Source organism: Perca flavescens, chromosome 8, assembly GCF_004354835.1.
Source record: "Perca flavescens isolate YP-PL-M2 chromosome 8, PFLA_1.0, whole genome shotgun sequence".
Lineage (NCBI taxonomy): Eukaryota > Metazoa > Chordata > Actinopteri > Perciformes > Percidae > Perca > Perca flavescens.
In genome coordinates, this window is record NC_041338.1 from 9,195,737 (window position 1) to 9,221,233 (window position 25,497).

The following is a 25,497-nucleotide window of genomic DNA, read 5'->3' on the forward strand; positions in this document are numbered from 1 at the left end:
TTGACGTTTAACTGACAGGTTGTCGCTGTAGGAGTGTTTCCTAATAATATTGCCTAGAAGAAGCATATATAAGGTGAATAGAATTGGTGCAAGCACTGAGCCTTGTGGAACGCCATGGCTAACTTTAGTGTGCCTGGAGGAGTCATCGTTGACATTAAAAAACTGAGATCAATTTGATTAATAGGACTCGAACCAGCTTAGTGCGGTTTCTTTAATGCCAATTAATTAGTTAGAGGGCAGCATGGTGCCCCAATGGTTAGCACTGTGGCCTCACAGCAAGAAGGTTCTGGGTTTGAATCCAGGTCGTTTCGGGCCTTTCTGTGTGGAGTTTGTATCTTCTCGCCATGTTTGCGTGGATTTCCTCCAGGTGCTCTGGTTTCCCTCACCGTAAAAAACATGTACTAGATTTTTCAGTCAGGGCCCTTGATCAAGGCACTGGCTCAGATCTGGAGTTGGTCCCCAGGTGCTGTGAATTTCGCTATGTGTATGTGACAATAAAGTACCTTTAATTAAATGTTCCAGTCTCTGTAACAGGATGCTATGGTCAATTGTGTCGAATGCATCACTAAGATCTAGTAAGACAAGTACTTTAAGTCCTTTGTCTGAAGCAGTTAGAAGGTTATTTTTAATGTGGGGCAAAAAAGTATTTAGTCAGCCAGCAATTGTGCAAGTTCTCCCACTTAAAAAGATGAGAGAGGCCTGTAATTTTCATCATAGGTACACTTCAACTATGAGAGACAAAATGAGAAAAATAAAATCCAGAAAATCCCATTGTAGGATTTTTAATGAATTTATTTGCAAATTATGGTGGAAAATAAGTATTTGGTCACCTACAAACAAGCAAGATTTCTGGCTCTCACAGACCTGTAAATTCTTCTTTAAGAGGCTCCTCTGTCCTCCACTCGTTATCTGTATTAATGGCACCTGTTTGAACTTGTTATCAGTATAAAAGACACCTGTCCACAACCTCAAACAGTCACACTCCAAACTCCACTATGGCCAAGACCAAAGAGCTGTCAAAGGACACCCGAAACAAAATTGTAGACCTGCACCAGGCTGGGAAGACTGAATCTGCAATAGGTAAGCAGCTTGGTGTGAAGAAATCAACTGTGGGAGCAATTATTAGAAAATGGAAGACATACAAGACCACTGATTATCTCCCTTGATCTGGGGCTCGCCAGTACATGTCCAGGCCCGTCTGAAGTTTGCTAGAGAGCATTTGGATGATCCAGAAGAGGATTGGGAGAATGTCAGATGAAACCAAAATAGAACTTTTTGGTAAAAACTCAACTCGTTGTGTTTGGAGGAGAAAGAATGCTGAGTTGCATCCAAAGAACACCATACCTACTGTGATGCATGGGGGTGGAAAGAACATGCTTTGGGTCTGTTTTTCTGCAAAGGGACCAGGACGACTGATCCGTGTAAAGGAAAGAATGAATGGGGCCATGTATTGTGAGATTTTGAGTGAAAACCTCCTTCCATCAGCAAGGGCATTGAAGATGAAATGTGGCTGGGTCTTTCAGCATGACAATGATCCCAAACACACCATCCGGGCAACAAAGGAGTGGCTTTGTAAGAAGCATTTCAAGGTCCTGGAGTGGCCTAGCCAGTCTCCAGATCTCAACTCCATAGAAAATGGAGGGAGTTGAAAGTCTGTGTTGCCCAGCGCCCGCCCCAAAACATCACTGCTCTAGAGATCTGCATGGAGGAATGGGCCAAAATACCAGCAACAGTGTGAAACGTTTGACCTCTGTCATTGCCAACAAAGGGTATATAACAAAGCATTGAGATGAACTTTTGTTGCTGACCAAATACTTATTTTCCACCATAATTTGCAAATAAATTCATTAAATCCTACAATGTGATTTTCTGGATTTGTTTTTCTCATTTTGTCTCTCATAGTTGAAGTGTACCTCTGATGAAAATTACAGGCCTCATCTTTTTAAGTGGGAGAACTTGCACAATTGGTGGCTGACTAAATACTTTTTTGCCCCACTGTATATTTGTAATTTTCACCAGTGATGTCTATGTTCTATGATACTCTCTAAATTCTGACCGTAAATCCTCAAACTATTATGTAGAAAGTCACATAACTGATTAGCGAATACGTCCTCAAAGATCTTGTAGGGAAAGCGGGAGATTAGAGGGCATTTCTCAATACCAAGAATGCAAAGTACAGACTCTTGTTCTTGGGGAGAATGTTCTTGGAAAAATAAACTCGCAAGTTCACAAGCACAGAAAACGCTGTTAACAGTTTGAGACGATGCGTTCTTCCTGTGATTGCTCAACACTCCAGCACAGAGGCTACCTGCAAGGCTCAAATAACAGCTATAAAAACCATAACAATATAACCACTTTGTATTAAAACAATGTCTGGACAAGAAAACCTCAATGCTACAACTATTGCAATAATTTTGAAAAATAAAACTAATTGAGCTTTAATTTTATTTTTTAATGGTTTAGCTCAAACACCCTTTACTTATTCAAAAGAGTGGAATGTGATCCCTATTAGTGTATAAATTTAAGTCGGTTTAAATAAAAAAGAAAATAAATAGGCATATGCACTGGTGTGTCCTATGTGTTCCTATTAGTGTTATGTGGAATTATCATTTCTATATTATTGTAGTGCACTCTATATGCCCAGGGAGATGGAAATTAGAAATTCAAATTATAAAGGTTGGTGTCTCCCCTTTAGTCTACATAACATGTCATAGCATGTTACCACTTTATGTACAACTGTTCATTTATCATACAGACTGAAACTCAACTTCTAATAAATCAGAAAACAAATACACCAAAAATATGACCTAAATACAAAATATAATGTAGGCTATAGCCTATGGCATAATTTAAACAAGTCTCCCGAAAAGAAACTGGTATATCTCATAGACGAATAATATACAGTCTATGGTATATCTCTCCTCTGCCTGCTGCGCTGTGTGTGTGTGTGTGTGTGTGTGTGTGTGTGTGTGTGTGTGTGTGTGTGTGTGTGTGTGTGTGTGTGTGTGTGTGTGTGCTTGTTGAGTTTAACTCCAAAAAGACAGTTACACAGGTTCCCGTTAATCTCATGATGGACATGTGTTGTGATAATTAAACAAACGATCCGTCAACGCCGAAATAAAAGCCTCTTATTTACGGAACCGGTCTAAAAGACCTCCGGGGTCTTACAGCGGGGTCTCCGAGTGTGACTGTCTGAGCGCCAAGCTAGCGGTCCCGGCAGGCGCAAGCTGGCGGCCGCGTCAATTTATGGAGCTCCGAAATCTCCGAAAACTTTGTAGCAAATTGTCAATTCGGCAAAGATTTTTGCAAGACTGCCTATATTCTAAATCTAAACCTTTCATTTCTCGCCTAAAATGTTCTCAGAAGTGAATTTAGTGATGAAAAAGATGGCGTTTTTGGGCTGTCTATGTACTGGAAATCCAACCATCATTGAATGCCGAAATGAATGTTGGGATACAGGTACTGCGAAGTTCATACAAGTTACCAACCGATGTATCCTCGGTAAATGGGCGTGTCAAGAATACATCCAGGAATTTTAACTGTTCTTGGCGAAATGGGAACTTGTGTATTGGGACAGTACTTTGGCAACACGAGATGACGTTTCACAGGGACACAAGAACACAAGTCAATAGCAGAACACATATTGGGAAACGCCCTAGATATAGGTCTATAGTTTGCTAAGACCTCTGGATTGAGGGTGGGTTTTTTCAGAAGAGGTGTTATCACAGCTACTTTAAATGACTGTTGTACATAACCTGTTAATAAAGACATATTGATCATATCTAGTAACGAGGTGTTAACTAAGGGTAAATCTTCTTTAAGTAGCCTAGTTGGGATGGGGTCTAAGAGACAGGTACAGTGGGGGAAATAAGTATTTGACCCCTTGCTGATTTTGCAGGTTTGCCCACTTACAAAGAATGCAAAAATCTACAATTTTAATCATATGTACATTCTAACAGTGAAAGACAGAATCCCAAAGAAAATTCCAGAAAATCACATCATATGAATTTATTAAAATTGATAACCATCTGATGAGGAAAAACAAGTATTTGACCCCCTGGACAAACAGCATGTTAATATTTTGTAGAAAAGCCATTATTGGCCAGCACAGATGTCAAACGGTTTTTATAGTTGGTGACAAGGTTTGTGCACATTTCGGCAGGGATGTTGGCCCTCCTCCCTGCAGACAGCCTCCAAATCATTCAGGTTCGAGGTTGTCGCCTGGCAACTCGAATTTTAAGCTCCCTCCAAAGATTTTCAATCGGATTCAGGTCTGGAGACTGGCTAGGCCACTCCAGAACCTTGATGTGCTTCTTCTTCAGCCACTCTTTTGTTGCTTTGGCGGTGTGCTTAGGGTCGTTGTCGTGCTGAAACACCCATCCTCGACCCATCTTCAGCTCTCTCACTGAGGGAAGGAGATGTCGGTCCAGAATTCCACGATACATGGCCCCGTCCATCCTCCCCTCAATACGATGGAGTTGTCCCGTCCCCTTGGCTGAAAAGCACCCCCAAAGCATGATGTTGCCACCACCATGCTTGACGGTGGGGATGGTGTTCTTTGGGTTGTACTCGGTGTTCTTTGCCCTCCAAACACGACGAGTTGAGTTGAGGCCAAAAAGTTCTATTTTGGTCTCATCTGACCACATCACCTTCTTCCAGGCCTCTTCTGAGTCATCCAGGTGGTGAATGGCGAACTTCATGCGGGCCTGTACATGTTTCTTCTTGAGCAGGGGGACCTTGCGTGCGCAGCAGGATTTCAATCCATGACGGCGTAGTGTGTTACCAACCGTTTCTTTTGGAACTGATAGGCATCTAGTGTAGAAGCTTTTATCTAATTTTGTGTAGTCTGGTAATAAGAATTTGATTCTGTGGAAATACTATACATTTTTCAGTTTCAATGCCATATGCCAGCACAAGGTCGAGGGTGTGGTTAAAACAGGGAGGGGCCTTATGCACATGTAACAGACATGGTCAGGGCGTGAAGGGAAGGGAAGGACAACCACAGCTGATGATTTTCCAAGATTTATTCTGCAGAAGACAATAAAACACTGATTGGCTTCTGGTCTATTGTTTCCTCTGTATCTGCACCTCTGCTCCTCAGCAATACAGGACGGTATTGTGTGAGTGACACATACACAAAAACCACATGGTATAATATATATATATCACACTCAACTCCCAACATGTACGCCACCAGCCAACAGGGGCAACTAAAACACACTTAGAAACCTTACTTGGATTGTAACAGGTAATGTGACAAACATGAGAACCAACATTTTATACTTTAACAGTTTCAGTGGGAAAAGTTGAACAGTACGTGGGTTTGGGGACTGCACAGATAACAAAAAAAACAAATGTAACAAAGAAATACACATACCTGCAGAAGACAATAAAACACTGATTGGCTTCTGGTCTATTGTTTCCTATTTATCTGCACCTCTGCTCATAAACATTAAATAACAGAATTTACAGACTCAAACTGGATCGCTGAGCCTCCGTTACTTATACTGCACAGAAACAGCGCAAAAATGGCGCAAAAAGAAAAACTTAAACAATGCATCATTAAAACCCATATCTAACCGCACAACGGCACTAAAAAGCTTAATTAATATTGTATTAGCTTAGAAGCACTAAATAGTAAAGGGTCACAACAAAATTCTAAAAGAAAACAACAAAATAGCGCAGCAGCACTTCACACACAACCTACCTCAGCAATACAATACCCTATACCCCAACCTAAATGACATGTAATTATATAATTGTTACATATTTTCAATTTATATAATACAACTGTATGTATATATAACCACGAAACTGTCACGAGCCAGGGGATTTGAGGACCCAAAAGCACAGCTCAGGCAGACGTTGCGTTGCTTGACGATTTATTAACAGAAAAACCCGAGCAAATACAAAAAGGGATCCAAAAATGCCAAACCAAACTGAGGCAGGCAAAAACTAAGTCCAGAATGAACATCAAACAAAAGAACAGGATATCAAAAAAGCGGGAACACAGAGACCGCAGGGAAGATACTACACACAGACACACAGACTTAAACACACTAATAGACACAAAACGATTTGACAAGAGACAAAGGGAACACAGAGGTTAAATACATGAGGTAATGAGCAAATGAGGGACAGGTGATACAGCAGGTGAAACACATGAGGGTGGGGCAGGACAATCAGGCCTAGTCCACACGGACACGGGTATTTTTATAACCGGAGTTTTTTCTCCTCCGTTTAAAAAAAAAAAAAACGTCCACACATGCTCGGTTTAAAATAAATCTCCGTCCACATGAAAACGCAAAAACACGCTGTCAAGCCATTGCAAAGAATCATCAACAAAGCAGTTAGCGGCGCACAATATGACGTCAAACACAGCCGATAACTGACGTCGCAAGGCAAAAAACCCGGTTATACTGTCCACACGTCAACACTGTAACCGGCGTTCCTGGAAATGCTCACCCTGGCCGGAGTTTTCAAAAATGTTCGGTTACAGGGCCCTGAAACTGCGTTTTCGTGTGGACGGAAGGCCGAACTGCGTAAAAAAAGTCACGGTTATAAAAATACCCGTGTCCGTGTGGACTAGGCCTCAGACAAGGCGGGAAAACACAGGAAGCAAAACTAGACAAGACAAGACAGAAAACAGACAATCAAATAAAACAGGAAACCAATGCACAGAACACTACACAGTAAAAACAGGCAACAGAAACATCCACAACCACAACAGAAACAACTTCTAGCTCAGATTTAAAATATCCAGTCATAAACTGATATTACAACTAGAGATTCATGAGGTACCACAAAGATGCAATGGCAAAGAGGGACCAGGACGACAGGTCAGGAGGGGGATGTCATCATTCCTCCTACAATCGAGGCACAACCAAGAACAGGCTTAACACAAGGGCAGCTGACCTGTGAGAGATGATCATAAGTAAGCCTGCTCAATGTGAACTGTGGCTAGACCCTCACCCACCATCTCATTTTCTCGTGTTGTATATATACTATTTTTATGGATTTTATTGTTATTGTTTTTATTGAGACGGAGCAGGTACACAATGAATTTAACTGCGCATTGTACTGTGTATGATTGTGTATGGGACAAATAAATTTGATTTGATTTGTATAAAATCGGGCATACACCAGGTTCTGCGCACATTTCCCTTATACATCACAATCAACGGGCTACTGACCCCGCCCTGCTACCTCCCAGAAATTAGTAAGCAGATGCCTATAAATGTGCCCCTGACGTCATTCTTTGTTCAATCACAACAGCTATTTCCAGCTGCAAAACATGCATAAAAAAACCGACTGTGAGACTGAGGTGGTGATCACCGAGGTTGAGGAGAAGAAAACATTTTCTATTTGGGGTTTTGTCATCTGGGATAAGCAATAAAAGAAAATCTGCAGATACCCAAGAAATCCAAGCCAAGCCGACTCAGGAGGAGGAGAGGGGGTCCCATGTGTCTCCACGAAGGTAACTGCTGTGCCACGCACCTCCGCATGAATAAAATAATGAAATAGTAATTACAATAATTTATTTTGCAGAATTAAGAAAAATTAACAATGTTAACAATAACAATAAATAACATAGGTGTAACGGAGTTAAAAATGCACTTCATTAAGGCGAGACACTACAGGTGAATAGGGAAATTTTTTTACCTAGCAGATATCATCATGAAACTCTGCCAGTTCATTACTTACATTAAGATAAGAAAAAAATGTATTAAAAGTTTTCTGTAATTTAAAGTTTAAATATGCAAATTATGCATTATCTAATGAAAAATGCGCTAATTTGCATATATTTAAAAAAACAAAATCTGAGTATTGGATAAAGCCACGTTCAAAATTATTTTTTCATTGTGTTCACATATTAGATGGGGAAAAAATTACAGAGGGATTTATGGATATCTACTTTTGTTATCCTGTAAATCGGAAGATACTGTCAATAGCCTTAAAAAAACTATTTTCGCCATGTTTTTTTGAATAAAATGTTATATAAATCAGGCTAGGAATTATATATTTACAAATCCCTCTGTAATTGTCTTCATAATATAACTAGGTACAAGACTGGAAAGTTTGGTGTATAAAGGTGCTACTGAAGTGGAGATTTTGAGTACTGAAAACGGGCTTTAAAGATTTTTATAGCAAATATTCCATGCATACATGTAGGCCATACATTTCTGTAAACTGCTTGGAGAGAGGGAGAGAGAGAGTCAGTCTGATTACCTCCGCTGTCTGAAAACTCCGGTTTTCTGAACGATAGTTTAAACATCAACGTACTATGTGAAGGCATTTCATCATCTGCTGTCTTAGTGTGTAATCCCCCCCAGCCAACAATGACATGTGGGGCCCAGAGGAGGGCTTCATGGGCGGCAAATGTGGGCCCCATTATGGGCTTGCACCCGGGATCCACATTGGGGCAAGCCGTGGAAGCCCAGACATACTAAAAGTGGGACCTGTAAGGGTACTGCATGGGTCTTAATTGGGCACTTCATGTCAGACCCATTTGGGCCCCACCTGCCCAAATGGGTCTAAAGTGGGCTTGCACCCGGGATCCAACCATGGCTACCCCGATGGGCTTTAAATGGGCTCTGTAAGAGTCTTATGTGGGTCCTAACTGGGCAATTCATGCCAGACCCATTGGGGCCCCACCTGCCCAAAGGGGTTTAAAGTGGGTTTGCACCCAGGATCCAGCCGTGGATGCCCAGATGGGCTTTAAAAGGGACCTATACGGGTGTTATGTGGGATCTTAACCTGGCAATTCATGACAGACCCATTTGGGCCCCACCTGCTTAAAGGGCGTTTAAAATGGGCTTGCACCCAGGATCCACACAGGGGCCAGCCGTGGATGCCCAGATGGGTTTTAAGTGGGACCTGTAAGGGTCTCATGTGGGTCCTAACTGGGTAATTCATGTCAGACACCATTTGGGCCCCACCTGCCCAAAGGGGTTTAAAGTGGGCTTGCACCAGGATTCAACCGTGAATGCCCCTATGGGCTTAAAGTGGGCTCTGTAAGGATTTTATGTGGGTCCTAACTGGGCAATTCATGCAAGGCCTATCTAAGCCCAACCATGCCAAATGGTTTAAGGAAGCAATCTAAGAAAAACGAAGAATGAATATAAGTCCAAGATAAATAAACGACACTTGACGCTTTGAACTGCAAGAAATATTGTTATATCATTTTTGTTGAACAACAAAAATGATCTTTAAAAAACAATTTAAATGTCACAACATACCGGTAAACAAATCAAAAATTTTTTTTTTTTTTTAAATCTGAAAAAAAAAAAAAAAAAAACTCTCCAAAAAATACATTAATACAAAATACACTCATGGCGTCTGTGTGGTGGACGCTCCTTTTTATCTTTGGGCTCTTGCAGCCCTCTCCCACGGTCACGTGCGCCGGTAAACCACTTCAACAGCGCCATTTCCACTTCTTTGCAGTTCACATTTTGAGTCATTGCATTACTCTTCAGTGCACCTAAAAACAAAGGAGCATAAGTCAATTTAGCAAGGTTCTTTTTTGCTCCAACAAGTGCATGTTCTGCTCTTTCAATGGGTTGTCTCAGTCCGGTTTTTAGCGCCAACAGTCACGGAGATATTCAAGCAGTTTAGCACTGTGATGGCCACACAGCCATCTTAAAAGGCCGTAACCTCATACACTCACATTTAGCTTAGTTCATGCTGTTTTCCTTAAGATTGGTTTCTATATCTTTTCAGACACATTATATATTTTGTTGTAAACATTTATTTTGTTTTAAATAACTTACAGGGCACTGGATTTGGTTTACATATATATTTTATTAGTTTTGGATTGGTTTTCTAATATAACTGTTTTCTTTGAGCTTACCAGTGTTGCAGATTCCACACCCTGGAGTGAGGCATGCAGGCTGCAGGGACAAAGGGGTGGCATCTGGAACTACAGCAGCTTTATAGGGGTGGTGGCTAAATTGGACTCTACCACTACTTGTTATGTCAGGGGGGAGTTAGCTTTATTTGTCCTCAAGATATTTGAGTTTTGATTTGTATTGTCTTTAGTACATTTATTCAGTTAATGTTAATTAAGATTACATTTCTTTTGGAGTAACTGTTTAGTTGTTTTCTTTTGTTATTTATAATTTACATATTAGTGTTATTGTTAGTCTCCCCCTGGGTGTCAAACCTGGTCTGATCACCCAGTATATAAGTCCCCTTTGTTTCTTGTATAGGAGGTCAGTTGTATTTTTGAGTTTATGCTCAGAGCTTAAATTCAGTTTGTTTGACCTTTTTTAAGGGCCCAAACTTTATCTTTATTTGTTGTCAGAATTTTTTGTGGGTAAAATAAAACCCCCTTTTTTGAAATCTCCTTGGGACTTCTCATGCCTAACTGCTTGGTCCCTGACAAGCACCATGGATTTCTTTTTCAGTTAGTGCTCACCTTTTTTTGAAAAGAAGTCAGTTATCAATTGTTTCCCCTCATTCTGTTTTCTCTCCTCCTCCTGTCTTTCCTGTCTTTTTGGAAGCATGATCTGGCTTTCTTTGAGAAAAGACATTTCTACAGCAGAAGTTTGCGCTCCACCAGACGCTCAACTAGCTAACGTAATGCATGCAGGTGGACTAAACCCTTTGGCACATTAGCAAGGGGGGGAGGGGGGTGAGACCTTTTTGTATACAAAATAGTCAGTCAATCAACCAAGTTATTCTGCCAATACACTAACTTTACATTTCATCTGATATGCATTATGAAATGTTATTAGGAAATAAAAATATCCAGGTAAAATAAAATATATTCCAGACTTTTCAAGGACCCTCTCTCCCCTTGGGCCCTGGTAATCAGTATTGGTTTTACCCCTGGTCCGATGCCCCTGGTGTCTGTGCTGCTGCTCGTCTTTATCCAGAGAGAGCGAACACTAAGCGGTGCACAGGTCTGCTTCAGAGCTCCGTCTATCGTGATATATTAATTATTGTCCAACCTCTCCTGCTGTTTTTCCTTTTGGTTAGATCAGATTAAACAGCACAAACCAAAAATACAGACCACTGTACAATCTGCAGTGTTATTTTTCTGGCAAAATAATATATCAACTTACCTCAATTTGTGAATGTCTGATAGAAGTTCTCTTTGAAGTCACAGCTAGCAGCAGTGCTTTCCAAATGGACTGCTAACGTTTTGAGCGCGAAACAAGGCCTTCGAATACAGGCCCCTTATAGATGTCCTAAGAACTGCCTGACCAAATAACAATTAAATACAGTAAATTGAGAGAATTAACAAACGTTAACTGCTCCGCTGGCTTCATTATGAATGAGCCTAATTAGGTGTTGTGTGCATAACAGGCGGAAAGAGTACTGAAAATCTGTACTCAAGTACAAGTACTCTTACATTGCTAAAATAGTAAAAGTAAAAGTAAAAGTACTGGTGTTAGAGAAATACTCAAGTAAAAGTACAATTTGTAAACACAGCCAACACATCAGTCATTGTTGGTGTATGAGCTACACCTTGATAGAAACACATGCTACTCCTTGGTCCAAGGACATCTATCAACACAGAAGTGGAAGACAGATTGATGATGAGGCCTCCTGCAAGTCCTTTTCTAACAAATATTGAATTACAATTTCCTAAGGAGGTAATAAATGCAGGGACTAGCTGTCTGTGAGCTATTTGGCCTCAGAGTTTTATTTGATCAAATAGACCATTGGGACAGGCATCTATGGGATGTGGATAACCGTATGGGGTTATTTGTAGGGATGCTTGACATTGATTTTGTACCGATATCCGATATACCAATATTGTCCAATGCTTAATTTCCGATACCGATATTAGCCGATACAGATACCGAAACATATGATTGTTTTTAGGCTTACTGCCCACTGTTCCATGACTCCCTTGATACTGGGGATTTGAATGTTTTGAAGGACTAGCCAGCAACCGGTAGGCGAGAGAAAATGCCAACTGAACATTTCTTTGACTGAGGTAAACTGAAAACAAATATCCACACAAGAACAAAAATTCAACTCATTCCACTCATTGGGGCTTAGATCTGCCCTGCTCAAGAATTTATTTACTCTACAAACCCTGTGTGTATGCTGGTTGGCCAACAACCTACACCCAAATTTTGTCTGCATTCACTTTGAGAGGAAACAAGCTTTCCAATAAGGTATAAAATGACATACTTTAGTCATTTTAAACCATTTCAAAAACCGATACCGATATTTACCGATATTTAATTTTAAAGCCAATATCGGCCAATAATATCGAGCATAGTTATTTGTCTAAATATGTGTTTCTGCACCAAGGGACATATGTCTGGGACTGGGCTATTATTTGAAGTGTTACGGTAGGCCTGCAACCTTTCTGAGAGTCCACTAATCAGCATAATTCAACACAGCGTAAACGTTGACATATTTTGATGTTTTTTACATTTTTGGGAAGTTACATTTTTCATTTTCTGCACGACTAACAAAAATGACTGATGGATTGTGTTGGCGAAAGATCTACATGTATGCAATGTTTGTTCTTTGGTGACTAGCGTGACTTGAAATGTATTGAGTTACAATTACTAAATCTCAACATGCTTGATTAGCCTAAATGTAGAGTTACTACAAGTTACTAAAAATTGTACAGTAAGTAATTACATAACTCAATAGGCCTACATAGTTACTTTGCGCCTAAATATGTCATGCAAGACCCATATATGTGTTCCCAGATCAAACCCATGCCCACTCGGCACATAAAAATGCCATGCAGGACCCATATATGTGTTCCCTGATCAAACCCATGCCCACATGGCCCATAAAAATTCTATGCAGGACCCATATATGCGTTCCCAGTTCAAACCCATGGCCACTTGGCCCATAAAAATGACATGCAGGACCCATATATGTGTTCCCAGTTCAAACCCATGGCCACTTGGCCCATAAAAATGCCATGCAGGACCCATATATGTGTTCCCTGATCAAACCCATGGCCATTTGGCCCATAAAAATGCCATGCAAGACCCATATATGTGTTCCCTGATTAAACCCATGCCCACATGGCCCATAACAATTCTATGCAGGACCCATATATGCGCTCCCAGTTCAAACTCATGGCCACTTGGCCCATAAAAATGACATGCAGGACCCATATATGTGTTCCCAGTTCAAACCCATGCCCACTAGGACCATAAATATGCCATGCAGGACCCATATATGTGTTCCCTGATTAAACCCATGCCCACTCGGCCCATAAACCTTCTATGCAGGATCCATATATGCATTCCCAGTTCAAACCCATGCCCACTCGGCCCATAAATGTGCCATTCAAGACCCATATATGTGTTCCCAGTTCAAACCCATGCCCACTCGGCCCATAAAACTTCTATGCAGGACCCATATATGTGTTCTCAGTTCAAACCCATGCCCACTTGGCCCATAAATATGCTATGCAGGACCCATATATGTGTTCTCAGTTCAAACCCATGCCCAATTACTGAGGTGATTTTCGACGCATTTATTTTGACATTCTGAACTACCGCTAAAATGTCAGAGTGCGTCACGTGACCATTCTAAGCGAATCACGTTGTCAGGAATTGTCATCACCCAATGAGATTGCGCATTTAGCGCTAAATCCCCCCTTTTACTTTCACGATTGGTTGCTGATGAAAAGGAAATGACCATATTAGGATCCGACAGCATTGTAGAGGAGAGAGAGAGCTTTCCAACGGTATATGTGATGACAGGGGGCAGACAGCGATCGCGGAGCAGCGGGATGATTTAGAACGCCAACTTTTGTTGAATTTAGGAGAAATCTACCGACGCTAACAGACAAAGTATAGTAAAATAAAGACCTAAATGTGTATTTTTGACTTTTTTTTCACCACGTCTGAAAGAAGACATATTATTGAACAAATCTCAAAATTGACCAGTGAAAAAAATACGATGTTTTTGCCTGCCGTGTCTCGCCTTAATTCTAATTTCCAATTTATGTTTAATTTAATTGTAATCATTTTAATCATTATTTAATGATTTGTTGGGTATTTGTGAATTTTATTTTATTGAGATTAATTTATTTATCAAATGCTATCGTTTCCCGGCGGAGATGTTGTTCCGCATTGCGCCTCTTTTGTAACTTCGGAATTGCCGTAGCTTCCGTTTTCTCCTCACAATACCGTTCTATATTGCTGAGGTAGGTTGTGTGTGAAGTGCTGCTGCGCTATTTTGTTGTTTTCTTTGAGAATTGTTTTGTGACCCTTCGCTACTTAGTGCCTCTAAGCTAATCCGATATTAATTAAGCTGTTTAGTGCGGTTGTGCGTTTAGATATGGGTTTAAATGATGCTTTGTTTAACTTTTTCTTTTCGTGCCATTTTTGCGCTGTTTTGTGCAGTGTAAATAACGGAGGCTCAGCGGTCCAGTTTGAGTATGTAAATTCTGTTGTTAAATGTTTAGGACCAGAGGTGCAAATGGAGAGGAAACGGTAGACCAGAAGCAATCAATGTTTTATTGTCTTCTGCAGGTATGTGTATTTCTTTGTTACACTTTTTTTTGTTATCTGTGCAGTCCCCAAACCCACGTACTGTTTAACTTTGCCCACTGAAACTGTTAAAGTATAAACTGTTGGTTCTCATGTTTGTCATATTAACTGTTACAATATAAATGTGTTTTAGTTGCCCCTGTTGGCTGGTGGTGTACATGTTGGGAGTTGAGTGAGATATATATATTATACCATGTGGTTTTTTGTGTATGTGTCACTCAGACAGTACCGTTCTATATTGTTGAGGAGCAGAGGTGCAAATGGAGAGGAAACGGTAGACCAGAAGCAATCAATGTTTTATTGTCTTCTGCAGAATAAATCTTGGAAAATCATCAGCTGTGGTTGTCCTTCTCTTCATGCCCTGACCATGTCTGTTACATAAGCAACCCATTAAAATAACTGGTTAAGTGGCGCACATATGCAGAGGTTTATTCCTCGATGCAGAAGGTCCAGGGTTAGAATCCGACCTGTAATGTTTTTCCTGCATGTCTTCCCCCCTCTCTCTCCTCTTTCATATCTCAGCTTTCCTATCCAATAAAGGCAGAAATGCCCAAAACTTTAAAAAAAATAAAATAAAAATGAAATAACTGGGTGAAACGTATAGGCTATACCAAGTCTTTTATGACATCCAAACAGCCCTTTGAAGCTGCTGTTTGGTGGTCCAGGTTGGGTTAATTTCTTACACTTTGTTTACTTATAATCCACGGGATTAATTATGCATCACACGTGAGTTTGCCCTTCGTGTGGAGATGGATCCGTGCATCTCGCCTCCTGTGTGTCATGGATCACTGTGAGCCTCAGCAACTGTAAAGACTCACAGGAACAACTTCATTTTACTGTGTTCATTTTGTTGCATAGTGAGTATGATATTTAATATGTGGTAAAATAAGACCCGTTGCTAATACGCCGCCTTAACAACCGTTATCTACCGGACCGAATAGCAACGCAGATTTCGGTGACTTATTAGGTGCCACTTAAATGCCTGCGCTTCTCTCTGATGCTCCAAAAATGGACGTTAGAGGGAACTGAAACATCGCCGCACGGGACGCTAGTTAACACTACACTTGGCAGCAGGTAACGTTAGCCTACCGTTAGCTAGCAGCTGGAGTAAACACGGTTAAAATGCTGACAGCTAAACGGTGTAAAAGTGTGTCTGTATTTCACTGTAGAGGATTCTAACACCAGACTGTAGCTGCCGTGTCAGAGATGTGTCACCTTTTTCAGCCCTTCTGAGTTGGCAGGTATGTCTATAGGTGGATGAGAATTACATAGCTGAGATCCTGTGAGACTTTAAGACCAAGACTGATAAAATGGTGTTGGCTAACCACCGGACATCGTGGTGGTCAACAAACAGCCGAAGTAGGCAGTTGTGATAGATACAGCAATCCCAAGCAATAGCAACATAGGGTTAGAAGAAACACAAGAAGCTTGAAAAATACCAAGGACTTGAAGACACTTGGGGCACTAACCCCCAAACTGGGACAGTGGCGCCAACAAATTAATTTGTCAAAACCAAGAACTGTACAACCACTTTTACGTTATGAAGTTATGTCAGAATGTAAATATAAAGACAAATATTTTTCCTATTGTGTGTCAGAGTAATGACAAACAATGAGGAGATTTAAAAGCAACAAATTGCACCTACCTTACAAGAGAAGGTTGCAGAAGGTTGCATATTTTTTTCAATACTTTCCCTTCCTAACTATCTATCTCTCTGTCTCTCTAGGGCCAGTATTGTCCAGAAGAGAATAATTTATTTCCAGGATGAAGGCTCTCTCACTATTCGACTGTGTGAGAAAGGTAATGACTGCTGCCCATCATCTCTTCCCTTCTCTTGTTGGCTGCTTATCTTTTCATCCTTGACATTGTGCCATTATTATCCCTTCTTCTTTTGTTTTTTTGTTTTTTTTTCGTCTTTTTGGAGCAGAACAGCTCCCAGTCTTACTGTGTTTAAAAATGTATGAGGCCAACAGAGGCAGCTGGGGAAATTGTGAGGACATTGAATCTTGGATATCCAGGGAGTCTGTGTGTAATTTAAATATTTATTTGTATTTCAACACAGAGCAGCGTCACAGCATCATCATCCTGTGATTTTACTGCAGGGGAAAGTGCCATGCCAGATTTGGAAATCTGTCTTATCCCCGTATAAACACTTAACTCCTGTGAGACAGTGAGGTGACAGGACTCTTTTAGCTCTGATGAACACACATTTATTGTACAATAAAAATCAGATCAAACAAACAAAACAAAAAATGGTTTATGAAACCTTTCATAACATCTCCCTCACCTCACCAAAATCTTATTTTTTCAGGCTAGTATGCTAGGTTATCAAGCCACCCTTTTTCAGTTTGCTGACATAAGTTAGGCCCTTTCTGCGTTTCAATTATCCTACTATAACTTAGATGTCAAGTGAGGTTTTCATCCGAATAATTTGTTGACTCAAATATTTAAGAATTCCCCTTGATCTATTGTTGCAAAACATTGGTCAAGGGCAATATTTGAATATGTATGAGTTTGCATCAAGGATAATGTGTCATTTAAATACCAATTTATCCCAGGGATGTAATTTTAATTATGACTGGGCCCAAACTGTAGTAATGTATCTGGTCATTTATGCAGGTTTGCATTTCTATCAAAGCATGCACACTGCCTTCTCTCTTTTTGTCTGTTAGCTCCTGAACTGTGTTTTTTTCTTTAAATTTGGCTTACATCTTTACATATGAGTGGGTGGGTCATGTTCACATCCTTTCTTCATGTAGAGCTTGTGTTTGGTGAAGCCACAGAAGCTCCCGCTATGGAGTGCTGCGCCTGCGGAACAGCCAAGTACAGACTCACCTTCTATGGCAACTGGTCAGAGAAAGTACATCCCAAAGACTACCCAAGTAAGTACAAACTGTTGACCACCGCTAGTCAAAAAAGTCTGAACATGCCAATGGGTTATTGTAAAAAGGGAAAAATTAGGAAACTAGAAAATGTGTGTGAATGCTGAATAGCTGAATTGCTAAAGCTAAACGAGTGAATAGCTTAAAAAAAGTTGAAGAAGTGAGAATAGTTGAAAAAGTGGAAATTGTTTTAATAAGTATGAATTTCATTAAAAACTTAAACGCTGGCGCTAAACTGAACTGTTGGCTTTAAAAGTTGAATATGATAAAAGATGCAGAACATTGTGAGGTCTGAGTATATTTCTAACTGATAATGACTCACAAATGCAGAAATATGAAACAAATTTTTAATTTTTTTAAATCTTAAAGCTCAAATGCACTGCACTGCTGAAACATCTGGAACATTTTTAGAGTTGGAAGCTAAACTGCATTACTTAAATAAGTGAAGAGCTTGTTATAAAAGCTGGAAGCTGAACTGTAATGATACTGTCAAAGATGAAAGTTGAAATGAATTGCCTGAAAAGGCTGAAAGAAGAAATACTTTGTATTATTATCAGACATATACACTGCATAGAACGAAAAAGCATCAATCTAGCTGGGATGAGATGTGAAATATATTAGGTGAAAAGAATGGGGCTGAACAAGAAGAAAGAGGAAAGAGAGGAGAGAAAGAGAGAAGAAAGAAGAGCAGGAGAGAAGAGAGAAGATAGAGGAGAGAAAGAGAATAAAGAGAGAAGGAGAGAGAGAGGAAAGAGGAGAGGAAAAAGAGAGGAAAGATATCTCATGGATGAAATCACAAATGACCCTGGAGGGAGGGAGGAAGATAGAGAGAGACAGAAGGAGGGAGGGAGAGAGGAAGTGAGAGAGAGGAAAGGAGGGAGGGAGGGAGAGAGAGAGAGAGAGAGAAAGGGGGACGGAAACAGAGAAGGAGGGAGGAAGACAGAAGGAAGGAAGGAGCTGTCTTCAGTACACTGCAGCAATTCAGACACTGAGAGCAAGCTCTCAAATAAAGGCTCAGACTGCCAAAACGATGACTGCTATCAGTCAAATGACGTCATCCTGAGCACCACAAGGCCTTTGAGAACGTATCGGTATAAAATTTATATGGATAAACATAAAAAATGTGGGCATATCAGCGATTTAAAAAAGTGTTTTGTTCTGCTCTTTGCTGGAAAATATGGAGGACGTTTACCATTGCAGCGAATAGAGGAAGATTTGGAACTCTCGTCATTTGGAAGCTCATTGAGCCAAAAGTATAAGGCATATTGCATAACTGAGCACATTGGCTGAAACTAGACAAAAATAGCTACGTTTTTTGATGTATAAATTGTGTATGACAAGTAGATATTGTGGGCATGAGAGCAATTTATAGAGAAGGAACTAAGATAATTTTTTTAAGGCTCTGTGCTCTAGCTATGACATCATCCACTCTAGCCAGCGCCAATACACACTCTGTTTAATCGATAAAATTTCCTGAAATGATCACTAAACTTAAACAGCTTTTTCACAAAAACTGTAAAAGATATCAAAACACTGAGCACACCCTGGATTCCTGAATATTTTGTGAACAGTTTAAAGTTTGAATCACGTCTGTAGGTGGAAGAATGTAGGAGATACATTTTGAAGCAGAAGAGGATTTGAAGGATTTGAAGCATGCTCTCGTTGACTTCAGTGTTAAAAAAGTGTTAAAAAGCTTAATATTTTAAAAAGTAGAAATAGTAGAAAAAAAGTTGAAGACGTCCCATCATTAGCTGAAAGAGCTGAACATTTTAAAAGTTGAATGGTTTTAATAGCTGAAAGTATGCAGTTACGTACAAAAAATGTACGGAATAAAAAAAATGCCACAAAAAGGAGGACAATACTGGATAAGATCAACATCAACGCAGCAGCACAGGTTATTCCAACTCAATTTACTGAAACAACAACTCATAAAGGAATAGTTTGACAATTTGGGAAATACGCCTATTCACTTCTTGTCAAGAGTTAGATCAATACAAAGCAACAATTGGTTAGTTTACTTTACTCACATTTGTTTATAACTGCTTATAGTCACACTAAGGTATGTACTGTAGGCCCACAGTATCCATCCTGTCATATGTGTAAAATAGCAAAACAAATCACACTTTCTGTCTGGCTATAAAAGTTGTGTCCCAACACGGGAGTCCTGTGTGTGCACTACACACTTTAATAATATTAAGAATGTTATTTATGTAAAACTTAAATTGTATTATTTTTGTAGCTTGGTTTGGATGTGCCAGATCCAAAGGCAGGTTGTGTGTTGATTTTTGAACTGAAAGACATGTATGGGAGAGATGGAGAGGCAGTAATAAATACTGTGGGGGATTAATTATTGTCCTTTCGTAAGACAAAATGCAATATTGTAATCATTTGCACCATGATTATATTTACCATTTAGTTTTTTTGCCAAAATAAAAAGGCTGAAATTAATTAGGCTACAATGTTTCGGCATTTGTTTCATGCCTTTCTCACTGCAGGTTATAGGTTGCTTACATATGGAAGTAAATCGGTGCCATCGGCTTTTGAATTCCAATTTTTAGCACAGAATTTTTTTACATCGAATTTTTAACACTGAATTTTATTTTGCATCTAAATCAGACTTTGAATTTTAAAAGCCATCGAATTTCTAGCACTGGATTTTTTTGCCTATGACATTTTTTTTCAATGTTTAAAAAAATCGATGTAAAAAAGGTCTCAAAAAATTCAGTGTAAAAAAATTCAACATATCAAAGATTCAGTGTAAAAAAATTAAATGTCTCAAAAAATTCTGTGTAAAAAAATTCAACATATCAAAGATTCAGTGTAAAAAAATTAAATGTCTAAAAAAATTCAGTGCAAAATAATTCAACGTCTCAAAAAATTCAGTGTAAAAATATTCAGAGTCAACATCCGGGTAACCAAGGAGAAGCAATCAATCCCTGTATCAAATCATCCAACAATCAAGTTACGCTCCTTTGGTCATGTGACCAAAGTTCAGGTGAGCTCTGTTCAGAGGTCTGAGCTCCGGTCAGAGCTCAGCATGGCGCGCTTCGGTGAGTGTACTCTTTATTTACCGGTTGTGTTTGTAAAAGTCAGTAATAGTTACCGGACACATTGCACATTAACATTATTTGTTGAACAATGTCTACAGGGAACTTTTAATGAGGTGGTGTTCGTTAAAAATGTGTCAGCTATTAGCCTCCGTTATGTTAGCTAGCTAACGTTATGTTAGCTATTAGCTAACTTTATATTAGCATGCTTTACTGTTGGTAACGTTACTCACAGTTCTGTGGCAGCGAGTATGATCTGACTGACAAGAAATGTCTAACTACAGTACATTTAACAGCTGGTCAGTTAAGAGCTGCTTCACTTTACTCAAAACTGTTTTAAAAATAGTATAAATGGATAGCCGATAATATAACTGTCACCAAACTCCTATAATGCTTATTTAAGTCTAGTTAGTAACATTTAACTGTTTAAAACTAGATTTTTGTGCTGCTGGTTTGTAATATCCTTTGTCCTGTATTTTTGATGACAGAATAGTCAGGCTGATGAAATTGTGCAGTCAGCCAGGCGCTTATTGCATTTAATCAGTTCATCTGAAAGACAACGGGGCGCAGCTAGTGGTGGAGTAACAAATCAAGTTCTGAGGTTTAGTATTTACTTCCTGTACATATGGCTTATTTTACTTATACATTGCAGATGTATTGATGATTAATACATATTCTTGGATACAATCCTGCAGAGAACAGAGGCATGCGGAGAGACCATCACTTCAAATGGAAATGACCAGGTATAGACTTAAGGGAGATGTTTGCTATTTTAAATGCAAGCCCTATGTATACACATTTTGACAGGCTGCTGATTTGTACAGGCAAAATTCTGCTTAGATGTTCAAATCTAAGTTAGTAAACTCTGGAAGAAAGCATCTGATGTTTTGTGAGTATTCCGTAAAATATATAAAGGCCTGTTTCAGTTAAGGCTAATGTGAAATTTCTTTATGAACAGAAAGAAATATAAAATGGGATTTGAAGGTTTAAATGATTGCCTATTGCACTTCATTGGAAACTGGTGAGGGTGCAATACAGTGCAAGGTTTTCTATTTTCATCAATGTCATATAAAACAATGTTCAAATACACCTTTCGCAATAACATCCTCCTTTAATTAGAAAAAAATTAACAGATGATGTGGTAGTTCATGTTTTTACACTCTTATTTTCTATGGGTCCTTTCCAGGTGTTTTTACCAAGGCCAGGGGGAAGAGGCGCTTTCCTGCAGCAAATCTTGTTCCTGCCAAGAGACTTAAACCACTTGATGTGGCTTTCTATTTGTTGACAAAGCAGTGTGAAAAAACTCCAAAAGAGCAGGAGCAAATAGTCCATATGCATGCAGGATTGGGCCGTAGGACTGCTCATCTAGATGAAAGCACAACACATGAAGAGGTAATAACAAGAAATGTATTATTTAGGCTAGCTGTATTGTATATTTTATTCTGAGGAATACAATATATAAGGATTTGCTAGTTTTTTACAGGATTTGCTAGTTTTTTACAGTGTGATGAATGCTATTTCTGATTTGAATGATCTCTTTTTGGAGAGGCTTACACTTGTATCCATTTTTTTGCTTACAGTTATGTGATGCCCTCAAAGTTTTATTTCCAAAATTGGGGGCCGTGACTGGTGGGTGGCTGCTATACAAATCTGCAGGTAGGCCAACACAGGTTTGTGTATTAGTGTTGCATAAAAAAATACATTTGCAGCAGCTAACTTCAAATTATAGACAACAGATGGTACCTAATTGAAACTTTGAATGATTTTCTCAAACTCATCTCTGTACATTTATTATTAAGCGTGTTCAATTTAAGACATTTTGTTAACCTTTATTAGGTCATGCCTGACTGCAAATCAGCAACTAATTGTTTGATTTTAATATAATAAAAAAAAGCTAGACTTGTTTTGTTTTAGGTGACTTCTTCAGCCTGGTCTGTTGTCAGACAAGAAGTCTAGTTGCTTTGACTTAACTTCTAGATATAATTTATATCTAATATACTGTTGAAAGTCCTAATTTTCCTCTCCTCTTTTCTATAGGTGTATGGGGTAGCCGAAAACTCTCTCTTGTGGCTCCTGATGAGACTGGCTATACAGGCATGATCTTGAAGTCTGTAAGTCGTGGGGGTAAAAATCTATTCATAGCCCCAATTCAAGAGGAACTCAGCACAAATCCCCTACCACTAACTGATGAAGCATTCAGTAACATGCCAAAAGCCACATGTCAGAAGTGTGGAGTTGCAGTTCCTCTTCCACTCCTGACCGAACACATCAAGTCTTGTGATGTCATGTATGTTGGCAGTGATGATAACCTGGCTAATGTGGAAAGCAGTGAGCCTGAAGACAGAAAATGTAAGAATTCTTCATTTTAAGCTTTTGTGAGCATATTGTATAGTATTAAACAACAGAAAAATTAACACTGCTCTTGCTTGTAACTTCTCAACGACTTAATTGAGGTACACGCTTCTTCATGTGTGGAAAGGTATTCATTTACTTTCTATTGTTAATGTTTTTTCTCTTGTCAGCAATTCCCACACAATATCAGTTAAACAGAAATAATTTTATGTGGGTAGGGCAGGAAAAGAGGTGATGCATGAAAGCATTGTAATTGAGGAAGAGCAAGCAGCAATGCCTGGACCATCTGGAACTTGTGCAACTGCTACAGATGGTAGGTGCTGTTCAGGGTTAGCAGTGGCATAGGAAAGAATAGGAAGATAAACTGTCATAGTGAAGGAAAATAGGCATTTAAAAAGCACAGCCTACTCTTTATGTAAACCATGAATTGATTACCTTGCCGTTAATGTTAATAATATTATTACTTTGACAAGGAATATCTCTATTTTGACTCAAGTAATTGTGTTGCGTTGTTTTTGAAGTATAATACTATTAAATCTTCAGAGCAGTTCTTCCATTAATGTTCATATACATATGTACATACACGTATGTATGTGTGTGTGTGTGTGTGTGTGTGTGTGTGTGTGTGTGTGTATGTATGTGTGTACATGTGTGTGTCAATGATTATTAAGTTGCTTTGTTTATGCCTGAGTAAGGCTTGATGGCTTTTACTTGTGATTTGAATCTACATGTTAAAGTTTTTGTTATCTTGACAGTCAAGCATAAATAATGAAACCACTTTTTTTTTTTTCTCATTAGACTGGTTAACTATCAGTGACCCCACCAAGGCCATATCTCAGTGTGCTGACAGTTTTCTCCTTATTCATGAAATGGAGAGCCCCTTACTTCTCAGCATGGACATCAGAAAAAGCCCTGCTGAACAGGACATGGCCCTAATCTCCTTCTACAAGCAAACTAATGTGGAATGGGGACGGCCTCTGAATTGCAAACTTGAAGGTAGATCCAATTACAAGTTACAGTGGTCCAAAAATAATTAAAGTATTTCCTTTGTCTTTATTCTGTCAAACCTTACATTGTGTTACAGGAGATACTGCTATTGGACATGGTGTAACTCGCTTCTTTTTCTCAACATGCATGGAAAAACTGAAGTCAGGGTTTTGCATCAATTTTGGTATATTATGTGTATGGTATCCTTCCAAATGTTATGTTTATTTAAAGCTGTTTAAGTTTTTTTATATATATATATATATATATAAGTATATATGTATATGTAAGAGCAATATTAACCTGCATGTCTTTGTAATGTGGACGGAAGCCTATTACTTTTTATTGTAATACTTATTTTGTGTTTTTAATGTCTTCAACAGCAAACTCAAATGTTGCACGGCTTTTTGAAGGAGAGCCTGGCCATTTAGTCCCCTCAGCCTCTCACTTTCTTGTGGAAAGTGATGTTCATGGTGGCGGGGAGAATAGTAGGCCACTCCTTTCTTCATGGAGGACCATGCCTGTTGGGACTCAGCCCTGCTGTTGTTCATGTCCTGCTTGGTGGGAGTCCTGAAACTGCAACTGTTACAGTAGAGGACTGTCCAGAACTGGACATCGGAGAAACAATTCAGCTTGTGTGTTTGATTTGAAAAAGGTTTTTTCTTTCACTAAGATTTTATGTACTATTCTTATATTGTGTATCCATTATCCTTATTGAGTGACATTAATATATGGCTAAGCTTATCAAATCAAGAGGGAGTAAACAACATTTTTAATACTTAGTTTTGTAATACTGTAAATGTAGTAGTATATAAAAATCTTGATTTTAGAGATGCTAAAATGCCATTAATCTGTAAATAAAATAGAGGGTGGCGCTTATTTGGATCCACTATGTAATATTCATATTCATTACTTTTTGCAAGTGCACATACAGAGGACAAATTAAAGGAAAAACCAACATAAAGTGTTAGTAAGGTGTTGGGCCACCATGTGCTACCAGAACAGCTTCAATGCTTCTTGGCATTGATTCTACAAGTCTCTGAACTCTACTGGAGGGATGAACACCATTCTTCCAAAAGATATTCCCTCATTTGGTGTTTTGATGATGGTGGTGGAGAGCGCTATCTAACACATCGGCCAAAAATGTCCCGGTAACACTTTACAATAAGTGTACATTAATTAGCATTAGTTAATGCATTAATAAGCATTAACTAACCGTTATTAAGGGTTGAATTAATTGTGTAATAAACATTTATTAACAATGCTCATGTTAACTAAGGTATTAAGTGATGCATTATTTACCATTAGTTGATGCCTTAATTAGCATTAGTTAATGCATTATAAAAGCATTAACTAACCGTTATTAAGGGTTGAATAAATTGTCTAATAAACATTTATTAACAATGCTCATGTTAACTAAGGTATTAATTGATGCATTATTTACCATTAGTTGAAGCCTTAACTAACTGTTAATTACAGTTAACTAAGGTCTCTATTTTACATTACTTAATGCAGTAATAAGCCCTGACTAACTATTAAAAACAGTTAATTAAGGTGTCTATTTTACTATTAGTCAATGCAGTAACAAGCCTTGACTAACTGTTAATAACAGTTAACTAAGGTGTATATTTTAACATTAGGTAATGTACTAAAAAGCCTAAAGTGGAAATAAAAGCTACATCCTTAGTTGATGTTGATGAAGGTTTTTCCTAATATTACTTGGTGGTTGATAAAGATGTTTGATAG

General features: G+C 38.9%; 1 protein-coding gene and 1 long non-coding RNA gene across 4 annotated transcripts in view; both read left to right on the forward strand.

The window, feature by feature from the left end:
- LOC114560050 (spondin-1) overlaps positions 1-25,497 on the forward strand; it is a 290,808-nt gene that overhangs the window by 67,436 nt on the left and 197,875 nt on the right. For all 3 annotated transcript variants that reach the window (XM_028585198.1, XM_028585200.1, XM_028585201.1), the window contains exons 4-5: positions 16,213-16,286; positions 17,246-17,368. In XM_028585198.1, coding sequence (XP_028440999.1) covers positions 16,213-16,286; positions 17,246-17,368 — 197 coding nt within the window. The remainder of the gene's footprint in view (positions 1-16,212; positions 16,287-17,245; positions 17,369-25,497) is intronic.
- On the forward strand, positions 20,353-21,160 carry LOC114560052 (uncharacterized). Its single transcript, XR_003693156.1, has 3 exons — positions 20,353-20,418; positions 20,904-21,016; positions 21,111-21,160. It is a non-coding gene; the product is annotated as an uncharacterized LOC114560052 (long non-coding RNA).